The 14,402-nt window shown below is 41.3% G+C and overlaps 1 protein-coding gene and 1 long non-coding RNA gene across 3 annotated transcripts in view; one reads left to right on the top strand and one right to left on the bottom strand.

The window, feature by feature from the left end:
• The window catches only part of COL4A2 (collagen type IV alpha 2 chain), a 143,159-nt gene that overhangs the window by 28,462 nt on the left and 100,295 nt on the right, over positions 1 to 14,402 (bottom strand). For both annotated transcript variants that reach the window (XM_074535967.1, XM_074535966.1), the window contains exons 15-27: positions 13,705 to 13,767; positions 12,883 to 12,927; positions 10,205 to 10,258; positions 9,866 to 9,932; positions 8,092 to 8,193; positions 7,540 to 7,695; positions 6,817 to 6,909; positions 6,352 to 6,518; positions 3,210 to 3,282; positions 3,015 to 3,121; positions 1,682 to 1,883; positions 870 to 929; positions 52 to 114 (exon numbers count right to left, since the gene is read on the bottom strand). In XM_074535967.1, coding sequence (XP_074392068.1) covers positions 52 to 114; positions 870 to 929; positions 1,682 to 1,883; positions 3,015 to 3,121; positions 3,210 to 3,282; positions 6,352 to 6,518; positions 6,817 to 6,909; positions 7,540 to 7,695; positions 8,092 to 8,193; positions 9,866 to 9,932; positions 10,205 to 10,258; positions 12,883 to 12,927; positions 13,705 to 13,767 — 1,252 coding nt within the window. The remainder of the gene's footprint in view (positions 1 to 51; positions 115 to 869; positions 930 to 1,681; positions 1,884 to 3,014; positions 3,122 to 3,209; positions 3,283 to 6,351; positions 6,519 to 6,816; positions 6,910 to 7,539; positions 7,696 to 8,091; positions 8,194 to 9,865; positions 9,933 to 10,204; positions 10,259 to 12,882; positions 12,928 to 13,704; positions 13,768 to 14,402) is intronic.
• Positions 3,119 to 11,309, top strand: LOC141728264 (uncharacterized). The gene is made up of 2 exons (XR_012579143.1): positions 3,119 to 3,334; positions 10,689 to 11,309. It is a non-coding gene; the product is annotated as an uncharacterized LOC141728264 (long non-coding RNA).

Raw genomic sequence — 14,402 nt, forward strand, 5'->3', positions numbered from 1 at the left:
TCAAATGCAGTGTATGTGGGAAACCCAATATAGGTAAAGGCAAAACATTACCTGTGGCTCCTGGCAATCCTGGCCTTCCTTGGGATCCCTTTGGTGGCCTTACACAGCCTGCACCTGCAAACAAAAAAACCAAGTTAGTCACCCTATATGTGCTCCTATGCTGTCTCTCCATGTCTCTGGAGTCTGCAGTCAAGACAGTTTCATTAAAACAGGTGAAGGAAATTAACAAGCAAACTCCTAATTTGAAAAGAAATTTTATTTTTCATTAAAAAAAAAAGTTGGCTATGTGTGGCATTTTCAGGGGACCACTCAAGGTGATCACCCCAAGAGCTGCTCTTCTGCCTGTTTTACAGGGGTTATGGGCGCAGGTCCAGTTGGACCAGCACAGAAAGGGTAGTCCAGACTACTGCATTTTTCAGAATAAGATATATGCTTTGTTTCCCTGTGGGTGGTTTATACCCATGAAGCAATCAAGTTAATTTTGGTAAAAATCTAAGGGTTTTTTCTCATATGTCACATTGGACTGAAAATCTTCACTCAAAGTTCTTCTTCCAAAAAATTGCTAAAATTTTCTTGGGCACCTAATTTCTGGTACTGTTTTTCTAGATTGCACAGTAATCATACAATAAACACTCAAGAGTGATGAAATAAAAAATTTCTGAATAGAGCCAAAAGTGCAATAATTTTGGAAAATGTTCAATTTGATTATTTTGTTTAGAGCTACATAAAGAATATGCATAGTTATTTGTGACCTAAAGTTCAAACAGTTTACAGCCAAGAGCATCCAAAGCAGTCATCAGAAGAAAGTATCAACCCATAAAAGCAGCATAACACTAAAAAGATATTCAAGCCATGTATATATACAGTACCTGACCATATTGGTTCAGTTCCATCTCCTCTAGGAAAGTCTTCAATGACCTGCCCACAGTCTGTGAACAAAGAATTATAAAACACAGTTATTATCTAAAAGAGCAAAATTGCAAAAAGACAAAAATGTTCTCAATTCTAACCAAAATGCCTATAAAACCAGCAGATAATGTATTCTCTTATGTATTATGCACACATACCACACAAATACACTATCCACACTATCCACACATTTATTAGATCCAGGCCTAAAACCTATCCTGTCCACGTTAGGAGGCTGTCCCCTGCACTGTAAGGCTGACATATGCTTGCTTTAGCTTTCATATTCTGCCAGGCTTCTCAAAGTGGAGGAATAAAACTCTGAGCTGGAGCACTTCTGAATTTAGCCCAGGCATTGCTAGCTTGGAAGGGACTTGAAAAGCTGCAGAAATGCTATGAGGAGCTCTGAATGGTGGAAACATGATTTTCTGTGGTAAATTAAAAGATTATGTTGGATGGGAAAAATCAGAGAAAACCACCTGTGGGATTTCCAATGGCAGCACATTGCTCCATTACCTCTAACTGCTTGAAACCTGAAAAATGTTACTTGCTGGCACGAACACATTAATTCATGTTATTTCAAAACATGACATGAAACTCCTGGACTTCTGAAGTATCTCCTTTTTTACGGTTTCTGGACAATACCAGCATTTCCTTTTACCCCACATAACCCCCACCAAGCTGTCCCTTTTCAACAGTGTGCAGGATTAATGCTGCACAGAACTCAGAGCTGATCTCCCATGGCTCTGATGTAGGACAGAGTTGTGTCTCTTACCTAGCTGGCCAGGCTCCCCTGGCAGACCAGGCAGACCTGGAGATCCTGGGGTTCCAGCTTGTCCTTGGTCACCCGGAGGTCCCCGGAAGCCTTTTGGACCAGGAAATCCTTCACCTGGCGGGCCTGCTTCTCCTGGAAAGCCCTTTGGGCCTAATTCTCCTGGATAACCAGGATCACCAGGGAAACCTCTGAGAGAATCACCCTGTGGGAAGTGAACAGAGGTTCACTCCTGACTTTGCTGAGAAACAACTCCAACAGTTGAACTGCTCTCATGAACAACATCTTATAGGCAGTAATTTCTCAAGTGTTGTATCCCAGCTCTTTTAATCAACTGAAAGTGAAGTATTCACTGAAAGTGAAGTATTTTTGAAATAACCTGACTTTAATGTAGACCACAGGGCAGTAAGGGCATTAGAGAAGTGCTTCTTGAGGGAACATTCCCCTAAAAATGCTGGCCCATGAAAAGCACTAGGGCAATATACATCAGTGTTGTGGAGGGGCTCCTGGTCCTTCCTGAAAAGCTCTAAGTTGATTTGGGGAGATGAAATGCATTGTTAGAGATGTTCCATTGTGACATTTACTTCTGAGAAAAGCTGACATAAAAATGCACCCAAAAGATTTTTTCTCTGTCTGCACCCCCAGTGATATTTCTACACTACTGAATCAACATTTTACAAACATCATTAGAGAATGCTTTTCTATCTTCAGAAGCAATATAAAGTACCATCTTCACTGGCAGGAAAAGTACAGTGGTCTAGAGTGCCTAGTAGAGCTCTTGCCCATCTTCAAATATGATCTATGAGTGTCCCAGTGGTTCAAAACATCATTTATGATGAGCCACAGGAATTCTTCTTGCAAGGTATTTAATTTTGCCTATAGAAGGAAGTTAAAAAATGAAAAAAGACTACATGTGTAATTTCTAGATAGCTACAGTTAGTTAGGTGAATTGCTATCAAGCAATACGATGACATAATATATATTTTAACAACATAAAATTGTAGTAATTTTGCTTTTCTTCAACACAGTTGTACCAAAGTTATTGAAATTCAGTCACAAAGAATCTCAGACTCTACTGAAGGAGTTACTAATAAACCATATACTACCATTTGTTGTTTAAGTAAAATGGGAATAAAAGTGAAAGATTTTTCTAAAAACCCCTGAGAGTAAGCCTGATGCTTAATTTATCAATAACCAGCAAACCCAGTCTAGTTTTGCATCATTATCTGTGAAAGAAGGACAGGCTGGTGATCACAACTCCTCAGAATTAAGTGCATGAGTAGCTGGGTCTGGTGTGTTTGCTATATTTGGTGTGTTTGCTGTATTTGCTGCTTACCGGAAGGCCAGGCTGTCCTGGTAAACCATCCAATCCATCTCTGCCTGGGAAACCATCCTCACCTCTGATTCCAGGCAGCCCGGGGTCTCCTCGGATCCCTTTGGTGCCTAAAGAAGACGTCCCATTGTGAGACCAATCTTTCACTAATACTACAAATAATAGGAAAAATACAGGTGATAAGAATTTTCACTCTACCTTTTGTAGTTATTTGTAAAGAGTCTCCCTTTTCTCCTTTCCTTCCAGGAAATCCAGCCGGACCTGAATATCCCTGGTGTTACATACATTAAAAAAACCCAAAACAAATGAGAACTGCTTAAGAAGTAAGTATCAAGATTTGCACTTCTACTGTACTGCTTAAACAACAACAAAAAAAGCCTCCTTAAATTTTACTTCTTTCCTGTTACTTTCCATGAATGATTTCCTCTTCAGTATTCCCATTCTTCTGCAGAACCTTTATTAGTATGTTCTATCTAGGACAGGGTCTCTATGGCATGGTGGAGGAGATTCTGCATGAGGATGGATTGGCACACCTCTGCCTGAGTGAGTCTGGCCTGAATGAGCCAGAGTCCTGCAGGACTGCTAGGTGACTGCAGGACTGCTGCTGCAGAACTGCACTGGAGAAAACATGGTGAATTACTCAGTGTTAGCCACTAAACAAAATGCCCCAAGCGACTCTTTGTCACCTTGGGAAAACCTTAGGGTTCTACTGATGTGCAATTCCTCCTGTGCACCACTCCCAAGGAGAACAATTTTGCAGTTGGCAGAGGATTGTGATTCAAGCACTGTTCTGGGGCTGAAAAGCAGCATCACCTTCATTTACCAGACAATAACTTGGGCATAGAGGGATTAAATGATCAAATCACTTAATCAAATCACAGATTGGTGGTAAGGCTTTGGTTAGAAGGGAGGGCTGGAGGTCTCTGGCCCAGCCCAGCACCTGGGCACAGAGCAGGTTGCCCAGGGCCTTGCCTAGCCATGCACTGAAAATCTCCAAGGAGGAAAACCTTCTCTCTTGCAAAGACAAACTGTGGGGAAGCTAAAGACCAGTCTCTGGCATTCTTGATTCCTTGGCACAATGCTGGTACCTCGTCCTGAACAGCCCATCTGAAAGGGAAATTTCCAGCTGCTGGCCAAGAGCCTGGCAATCCCAGAACCAAATCCACATCCATGGCAGGTGCCAAGGCCCAAAGGTTACAGAGCCATTTACTAGTGATTGTTTTATGCCATTTAGCTTTAGTTCTGAATAATTACACTCATGCTCACTAAAATATAAGCCGTGCATGTCAGGATTGCCTCAGCCACTTCTTACTGAATTCCAGGACAGACACTGAATGAAAGAGATGTACCTGATAAATTTATTTTTTGTTTAAAATACCCCTGTGCCAGATATTATTTAAAAGTGTGGTTTTGGCACCACTGTATTTTATTGACATTCTGGGTGAAGAGCATGTATAAAAACTATCTCAGCTGCAGGTCACCACAACAGTGCAAGTTTGCACTTCTGTTAGTCAAAAGAGTGAGATTAATTTTGATTATAAGCATTCTGCTTTACCTGGGACATATTTGAAAGCTGCATTTTAATGTGACTGAAACCAATCTCTACTCCATGGTAAAGTCATTTCTTTTGGATATTGATTTTTTTCAGGCCAAAAGAAATCTCAAGAACTTAAAATAATGCTGAATTACTGCATTAACATTGCACTAATAGCATGATCTTCACATTGCTGTTTTTTTAATCAAAATTTAGTTGTTATGTATAATACAATTTAGCACAGAGGTATTTTCAAAATATTTTACAGCTGCTTCTAATTTCTCTTTCTCCACATAAAAAAGAATCCTTTTGCTTGGGATAAAACTTCATTTTCATTAAACTGACATAGATCTCATCAAGATTCATTGTATTTATCATCCACATATGTAGCTTGTTGAATATTCTTAAAAAATTATGAAGTGATTTTTGCTCCAGAATATGGACCAAGAATATATAAGATACATTGTTTTACTTTTTGAATTTGCTGTGCTCTGTCTGTACATGTTTATATTTCCCTCTGTTCTACAGTAACTTAAATTCTGGGATGAAGAATCTCAAAAGCAAAAAAGCTTTGTAGAAATTACAAAGTTTTAACCAAAGTATCAATATTATATTTTTGGAAATATTTCTGTCAATTTTTTTTTTGTGACTTCTAGAAAGTCATAAAAGTATTTTGAATTTTCACAAAAAATCTACCTTTTCTGTTTTTTTTTTTTTAATAGAGCCAAAATAATGTAAAAGTTTATTGTATTATTTTTTAATTCTAAAAAATTCCAAACTTTAGATAGTTGTGAGTGAGTGAGCTTGGCTTTTTTAATGTCCAGAAGAGCCTAAAATACTAACTGAAACCAGTCAGATTTGCTCTGACATCTTTGGACTTCACAATGGTATGCAGCGATAGGAAAAGAGGAATGGTTTTATACTGATGGACAGTAGGTTTAGATTAGATATTAGGAAGAAGTTCTTTACTGTAAGGGTGCTGAGCCCCTGAGCAGGTACATAGACCCAGAAGAGCTGTGGATATCCCACCCTGGAACTGTTCTAGGCCAAGAACACCTGGATGGGGTTCTGAGCAACCTGGTCAGTGGAAGGTGTTCCATCCCACGGCGGGGGTTTGGAACTGGGTGATCTTTAAGGCCCCTTCCAACCAAAAGCATGCTGCAATCCTTTGATGCACAAAATCAGCTTCTGGGTCAGCATTACAAAGGACTTATTCTAAAATTTGAGTGACGTGGCTGACTGAAGCCAGTTCTGCCTGTGAGGAGCCACGATGCAGTGAGCACACCACATAGTACAGCTCCTCTATGTATCACCCATAAACAAGCTGTTATGAGCCCTTTCCTCTGTGCTATTGAACAGTGCTTTTTAGAAAGACTATATTGTGAACAAGAACCTTACATTTAAGCAGTTTAACATGTGCATCCTTTAAGCAACAACCTTACATTACTACTGGAGTTGTTTTCCTTCTAGATGGTCAGATCACACTCAATACAGCAGCTTGAAAGGGTTCTGCTTTCTTCAGATAGAGGGTGGACTTTGGTTTATGGGGAAATCTTTCACTCTCCCCAAATTTTTTTATTTTCACTTCCATTCTAGCACCTTGTAGGAAGGAAGGAAGGAAGGAAGGAAGGGAGGGAGGGAGGGAGGGAAGGCAGGAAGGCAGGAAGGAAGAGAAAATAATATTTTTCATCATTTTCCCATGGAGAATAACTTAGCTTGAGGTTTTGGATTTTCTTTTCATATAAAATTGGCATATAAAACTAAGGCATATAAAACTAAGCAATAAAAAAACTCCAACGATCTCACTTTTGCTCCAGGGAAGCCAGGAAGACCATGCGGTCCTTGATCACCAGGTTCTCCTTTGCTCCCAGGCTGGCCAGGGGTTCCTGGAAAGCCAGGAGGGCCACGGGGGCCAGTAGAGCCCCTTCTGAGTTCCTCACCCAAAAGGCATGTAGTGCAATCCCCTTCTTCACCTAAGGAAAAATTTGGAATGAGAAGAAAGAAAGCTCTATCAACAACAAATAGATGTGCAGCTGTATCCATCTTATATATAGACGTGAGAATATTTGAGCAGTTTCTCAAATACTTGAGAAAATGACTCCTTTTTTTCCTGACAAGAATCCAACACAACATTTCTTTGTCACATTAGCCCCAGATCAAATTCATCAGTCCTCATGCATGTCACAGTTCAATAAACCCAGACTGAACACACTGGGGCTTTCGATAATGCATAACAGCAGATCATCCCTTGAGTTATCTGTTATAACCCACCTTTAGGTCCTTTTTGTCCTCTTGGCCCAGGGAAACCTTGCACACCATATCTACCTGGTGTTCCCTCTCGTCCTTTTAATCCAAAGAGAGGACCTAGAAGTTTAATTTAATAAAAATATAAATTCATCTACTGTGGATTTACCCTTTTTCTCTTTCATTCCTATTTCTTTGAGCGGCAACACATTTTCCCCTGTTTCTCCTAATGTCACTTCCTGTCTAACCCAGCCTGCTATGATGTACTCCCTTCTCTCTTCCTCTCTCCATCTTCTGACAGCTTCTCACATTCATTCTCAGCAACTTCCATCTGTTATGGCAGACAATCCTCACCATTCTTTGCCCTCTCTAACACTGAATTTCTCCTCTCAGCCCAACCTACTCTGCATTAGCACAAATAACCTTCTCTGGATCACCTCCTGCACATCCTTTCCTCCAGTCTTTCAAATGTTGCCAGGACTGTCTAAAAATCATACAAACATTTTCTTCACTGATGAGTGTACACGACTTCTTTGTGTGTCCTCCCCACCTCTCATTTAATTTTCATTTCATTTCATTTCATTTCATTTCATTTCATTTCATTTCATTTCATTTCATTTCATTTCATTTCATTTCATTTCATTTCATTTCATCTCATTCTGCCAATTTCTCACCTTGCCCTGCCAGCACCTGTCTTTAAAATAATCAAAGATGTTCCTGAGAGCTCTCATCATCTGTTTTAGCACTTACCAGGGGCTCCAACGGGACCAGGTGGACCAGGAATTCCAGGTGAGCCATCCTTGCCTGGAAGCCCGGGCGGTCCCGCAAAATAAGCAGGAGATCCAATTTCACCCTTTTCACCTTTTGGTCCCATTTCTCCAGGCAAGCCTGGCTTATCCCCATCCGCTGAAACAGAACCAGGGAAGAAGTTCAGAGCAATTCCTTTGCTGCCCAAAGAGCTGTGATGTAACAGAAGAGAAAGTTCATACAATTGCATCTAACATGCAAGGAAAAATGGACATGCTTATCATGGAGCAAAAATGGTAACTGCACTTTTCACTTGAGCACATCAATAGCAGTTACAGAAACAAGGCTCTGTCATCGTCTCTATTTCAGTAGTTTTGCAAGAGTCCCACTGGTCCAAAGGAAAATGCTCCTCCCATTCTTTGCCCCCCCCAGTTATTATCTCCTACTCTGCACTCTGTTTCACATGATCACCACAAAGATTTTCCCCACTGTGACCCTGTATCAGTCAAACTTGCTATAAAGTTAAGCTATTAGAACATGTATTGCTGGCATTACCATCAGAAAATCCAGGAAGACCAGGCAATCCACGATCTCCCTCATCTCCTCTGTCTCCTGGGAGTCCAGAAGCGCCTGGGAAGCCTGGATCACCTCTTGCACCTGAAAGACATCCCCAGTTCCACAAACTGTGTTAGTATGATACTGCTCTTTGTAAAAAAGCAAATATTAGAATCTTCAATTGCTTTGGAATAGTAGAGTTTACAACAGTTTCTAAAATGTAGCTTTAGACTGACAGGAGTGGTGTGGAGCCACCAAGCCCAGGAAGCAGCATAATATCTTTCACCTTTTACTAATATGCAGCTTGAGCTACATTGCTCCTGGGAAGCACAGCAGAGCAGCTTCCTGAGGAGAGCCCCTCTTTTTCCTACAGGGAGTTTCTGCTGTAACAGATGTGTGGTATGTGAGCTTTCCTTTGCTTCCCACTACCAAAAGCATCTGGGCCCAGCCCAGCTACTGCCTGCAGAAAGTATCATACTCTTGTCAAAGATCAGTGATAGTAGAGGACAGGTGGTGTCTTCAGCCCTCTGCCTGCTTCTTTCTCTCTCTACACAGTCCCTCCTGCTTCTAAAAGGTTCGCAGGGTATCCAGGGTGATCTGATGTTTTGGGCCTTTTGTCCCTTTTCTCTGGGAGGAAGGGAGCCATTCACCGCTAGTCTCTCTGGCTTTCAACAAGACTAGTAAACTCTGTGGTATGAGGACGAAGGCCAAGGCAATGGCATGTGATCACTCTTGCTGTTTGCTGGCACCTTCCCTTGAATAGTTTTGGCCTTGGCAAACTGCTATCACCTTTTATGTGTTTCTAGTCTGGCCATGCAGAGCCACCACAGCTCTGCAGAACAGCTGACACTGGGTGCTACAAGCACAGTGAAAAGATCGCAAAGGAAATTTGTCAGTTTTAAAAAGGAAAAAAATACTCTTATATTCCTCAAGGCTTTTTTAATGTGTGGGTCCTTCTTTTCTTTTCTTTTCTTTTCTTTTCTTTTCTTTTCTTTTCTTTTCTTTTCTTTTCTTTTCTTTTCTTTTCTTTTTTCTTTTCTTTTCTTTTTTCTTTCTTTTTCCTTCCTTCCTTCCTTCCTTCCTTCCTTCCTTCCTTCCTTCCTTCCTTCCTTCCTTCCTTCCTTCCTTCCTTCCTTCCTTCCTTCCTTCCTTCCTTCCTTCCTTCCTTCCCTCCCTTTTCTTTCTTTCTTTCTTTCTTTCTTTCTTTCTTTCTTTCTTTCTTTCTTTCTTTCTTTCTTTCTTTCTTTCTTTCTTTCTTTCTTTCTTTCTTTCTTTCTTTCTTTCTTTCTTTCTTTCTTTCTTTTTCCTTCTTTCCTTCTTTCCTTCTTTCCTTCTTTCCTTCTTTCTTTCCTTCTTTCTTTCCTTCTTTCTTTCCTTCTTTCCTCTGTCTCTCTATTAGACGACAAGAATGCTCTCTGCTATGCTGCCACTACTGTGCTTTATCCAAAGTCTGAAACAGGACACAGAAGACAGACTCCCATTCTTCCTTTTGCTGGACAACAAAGTCACACGCTTTTTTGCTTGCTTCTTCTCTGTGGATACAGGCATGCATGGAAGCCTTTTGTATAGCAATCCAGCTCAGCAGGAGAGACAAAGAAACCACCTGCCTGCAGAAAGGTGATTAGGGCACTCTCTTGGAAGGCAATTACAGCTTCTGGAACACTTTAGCAAACACATTTTTTTTAGGAGTTGAATTCTCAGAATGTCATGCTTTTGATCTATGCAGAAGGCAGTAAAACAGCTGAGATAAACAATGAGAGCAAAGAAGATGTACCTTTCCTCGGGATGCGGGAAGGGAAATAGGAATCTGGCCCTGGAGGACCCATCTCGCCAGGCTCCCCCTGTCAACAGAAGTTGAAGTATCACTCCCAAGCACATTGTTATAGAGAATTTCTTTAAAAATGAAAAGGTATCCCCATGAAACACAAACCCCCAAACTCCCAAAGGCACTGACACAACATTTAAGAAACCTCAAAGATACCGAATTAACAAACCACATAACTGGTTCTACAATGGCAACAGACACAATTGCTACTACATGATGACAGAAAAGGAAAGAAGGCAAAATGACAATCTGACTTATTGCTTCTGGCAAGTCAAAGTAAAGCAGTACCTTGCTTCCTCTGGGACCATGGCCACCAGGTGGACCATCATATCCTGGAATACCCTGTAATACACATAAAAACAATTGACTTTTCCTTTATCAGAGAGAGTCTTAAATTACTTGGTCTGTAGCAATTCCTGTAACACCAATAAGGTTCCTTGTGGTTTGCTGTCTTGGACCAAGCCTAACTCTTGGCAAGGCCAGAGGGACCTGCTGTCCTGCAGGCTCTGTCACCCTGGCAGTGCTGCAGATGGAAGGAGTACCTACACTCACACCATTCCATGGATGCAGTAGGGTGCAGGAGGAGAAAAGGGGATCCCCTCCATGCCAGTTGACCCTGAGACACATGGGCTAGGCAGCCAGACCACAGCAGCCTACTGCAAGAAAACTGAACAAGTCAGAAGCATTACAAGTAGACATATTTTCACTGGAATGGGAACAGTGAGCAGTGAAATAGCACTGAAGTACACAGGTGCTTTTTGCTCTTTTCCAGGTGGCTGGAGACTGTTTGGCTGAAGAAGGGATGAATGAGAAGAACTCAGAAGCAGATGGATTTCAGGGATGCTGACCCAGATGAGATCATCTCTTCTGTGTGCTTTACTCAGCTCTTTGACAACTTTTGTTCTCTACAGGAAATATTTATATGTACTCTGGAAAGAGATGGTGTTAAAAATGTGTGCTTTTAGTAGAAAGCAGTGGCCAGATCAACAACAGATGTCAATTAACACAGTAATTTTGTATAATTCACACTTATTAGTCAGTTTTTTAAAATATCAGTATCCCTCAAGTTTTACAGTGGGTACAACTCTTACCCAGAACTTCAGTGTTAATAACCAGCTCTGTAAGTCACTCCTGAAGTAGGTCTGAAGCACCAGAAGAACCACAGCTCTCAATCAGATGCCGCAAACCCGATCACGTTTCAGAGGCTTTTCCATAATGGCAAGTGTGCATCTCACCATTGGAAAAAGAGCCTCTTGATTATCAGGTGTAAAATCTCTTTACACTAGGTGGAGCTGGCGGTCTAAAAGCAAAGCCAGCAGCTTCCTGCTCAACTGCAGCTTCATCTGTGCACTAGCAGGACCTAATCACCCTTCTCTCTTTCTCAAGAATAAAATCACTCAAAAATCAGCAAAAAGGAGGTTGTGAATAGCACATGGAGCAGGTTGTCCCCTCTCACACATACATTATACAATGATAGTCTGTCGGATCTCAAGATCTCAGTCCTGAGATGCTGAGCCTCCGAGACCAGCTTGGGGGTCTCGGGAGTCCTGGAATGTTGCCAGAAGTGTCTGGTGGCTGGACTTTAACCCTACACAGGAGACGACAAGGATGAGGGCTTCACAGGGTGAATGGTGAAAAGATTAGCTAATTAGAGGGTGAGACACAAGGTTTAGGATTTATGTACAGGGGGGTTTAGAGGAGTAAGATGGAGGAATTGGGGTGTGTCCTGTCCTCCTTCTTCTTCCTCCTCTCCTCCATCTTCTTTGGCCACGGTGGCACCTTTGGATTGGTTATTACTAAGAGTACACCGAGTTATAACAATAGATGGTATTGGGGAAAAATGATAAATATTGTATACGTAACAGGGGGTATAAAGATACGTGGCTGCCCGGGAGGGCAGAGACAGTGTGCCCATGGCTGACTGCTGAGCGGATCTTTGTTCGGCTGAAAGAACATCTTTTAGATAAACAATTAATAAACATAAAACCAGAAAGAAGAACTGAAGCCTCTTCTCGTCCTTCGATACGCGGGCTGCCCCAAGGCCACCCCGGGCCTTCCAGGCCCCTCAAACAGCCGAGATAAACCAGACAATAGTCCATCCAAACAAATGTACCTTCTGCTACAATTATTGCCAAGATTCATCTTCGAAAAGGAGCAGCCACTGCTCACTTCTGACTGGAGCATGAACCCATGTTAAGGTCAACCAGTGGGCTTTAATGGGTTTTGCATCAGCCTCTCCATGTATGCATTACTAATAGCAATTCCCTTCCACACCACCAGACTGAATAGCTGTGCAAATGTTATTTTTCAGATTTAGTGTACTTTCATGTCCCATGTGTTTCATGTTATTATTGTTATGCCTTGGTGGCAGCACAAATCCTTAAACAACTAAAGATGGCAAAGCATGGAAAAATCGTGCATCCCACAGCTATTTACCTCATGGAAGTGATTTCTAATGCTGACTGAAGAAGCCTTTTTTCTGAGACCAAACAGAAAGTCTCTGTCTGACAGAATGCTATTTTAAATATTTGGGTGTGTTTCCATGGGGACAGAGATTAAACTGGTATATTTATCAGTTTCCATCTCTTCTCTCTTTGTGATATCCAAGATAACCGTACATTTCAAACACATCTGCAGAAAGCTAGTCAAAAAAGCTTCTGCTTGTAGCAAGAAAATGACAGAAATCATAATCACAGTAATTAGAACAATGAAAGTTGTACTTCCCTGTAATGGTCTCAAAAGATGCCCATGGTTTAAGCAAAGCTGGACTTTAATCATAGAGTAATTTTTTTGCCTCACTGATGAGAAAAATAACTGACCCAAAATTAGAATGATGGATGAACCAGATGATATTTGTTAGACTACAGCTAGTGTAATTGCAGGCAGAATTTGTCCTCTACAGTTTACTTTTCAGACAGATTGTCTTCATATGTGTTAGAAACAACAGTCTTGTATGAAATACTCACTCTTTCTCCACTGAGTCCTGGAAAACCAGTGATGCCAGGCAGTCCCTATGAAGGTACAATACAATTAACAAAATAAAATTACATTCTAACATTCTAATGGCAAAGAACTGTTATTATTTCTTAGATAAAATAAATCTAACAGCTTGAAACTCTAAGAGTTACACTCCAGATATGTTTTCAAATAGAAAACAGTACAAGTCAATGCAAACAGTATAAGTCTGAAATCTAATCTGGCATTATATTTTTTTCTCTCTTAATCAATACATTGTAAATTGACCGTAAGATTATAAAGATGACTGAGATTTTTTAAGAAAATGTATTCTCAGTACTGTTCTCACTCCATTTAAGCATTTCAGAAACACTGCTCCAAAACAAGCAGTCAGAGATGCTACAAGGAAGCATTTACATTGACTTTTGCTTGAGTCCACAAGTAAGTGGAGTCAGACTCATGCTGTTAACCACGGTCTGCAGACAGCTCAGATGGGAACAGGGAAGGACAGTCTGTGCTGAGGACCAGGACAGCAGCTCTGCTTGGTGAGCACAGCTTCAGGTGAGAGATGCACAAGGCTTACCAGGGATGGCAGGCATACTTTGCCATTCTTTGGCACACCTGTGAGTCCTGTGGGGGCCTCCTCCCACCACCATTTCAAAACGGCTTTTTTTGCTTTCCTGCTTCAGGCAGTTCTGAGCTGGCCAAACTTATTGATCTGAAGAACTGTAACTTCTTTGATTTTTTCATGTGTGTTTTGTTCCAGAAGGCAAACTCTCAGCTCAGATCCACCCACTCAGCTGAGTGAATTCCACCTTTAATGAGTGACTCACCCTTTGTCCTGGGTAGCCCATTACCCCTTCTTCACCTTTTTGGAGAGGAAAGAGAAGAACACCCTAGGAAAGATTGCACGTCAGTTCAATGTATTCCTTCATTATGTACAAAAAAATTGCAACACTGTCTATGGAAGCTAAACAGGAAGAAAGCATCATTGTAACACAAGGATAATCTAATAATAGCTGCATGTGAAAGAACTGTTGTCCTTATAATTAAGTGTAACATGCTTGCTTTGTTAGAATAGCAGGAGCAGGCCATTAGAGAGAGGACAGTGTCTCCCTCCTATCATCTCCTTTATTTCTTCTGTGTCTGCAGCTCTGAAGAAGAGCCAAAGTAATTATTCAGCTATACAACCAATTAAGCAACTCAGCTTATGCCCAAACTGTAGCTTCAGAGAGCTGTTTGGCAAACACAGGCAGGCTGCTATCCATCCTACTATACAAAACAAAAGAAGGGGAGAAGCACATATCCCCTTTTGCCACATCAACATGTAATTACAGCTTTTCTAATGAGAAAAAAAAATCCTACATGTGTGGAATATGATCAGCAGCTGAACAACAGGCTAGCAACCACACATGGAGGGCATCAGGGCTCACAATGTGACCTTCTCCCATAACCTTATGGAGCTGCTGACCAGACCATCTGAGAAAATAAAGCTCTGCAAAATGCTCAGCGAGGCATCCCTGCTTAGTAA

This window comes from Zonotrichia albicollis, chromosome 2, assembly GCF_047830755.1.
Source record: "Zonotrichia albicollis isolate bZonAlb1 chromosome 2, bZonAlb1.hap1, whole genome shotgun sequence".
Lineage (NCBI taxonomy): Eukaryota > Metazoa > Chordata > Aves > Passeriformes > Passerellidae > Zonotrichia > Zonotrichia albicollis.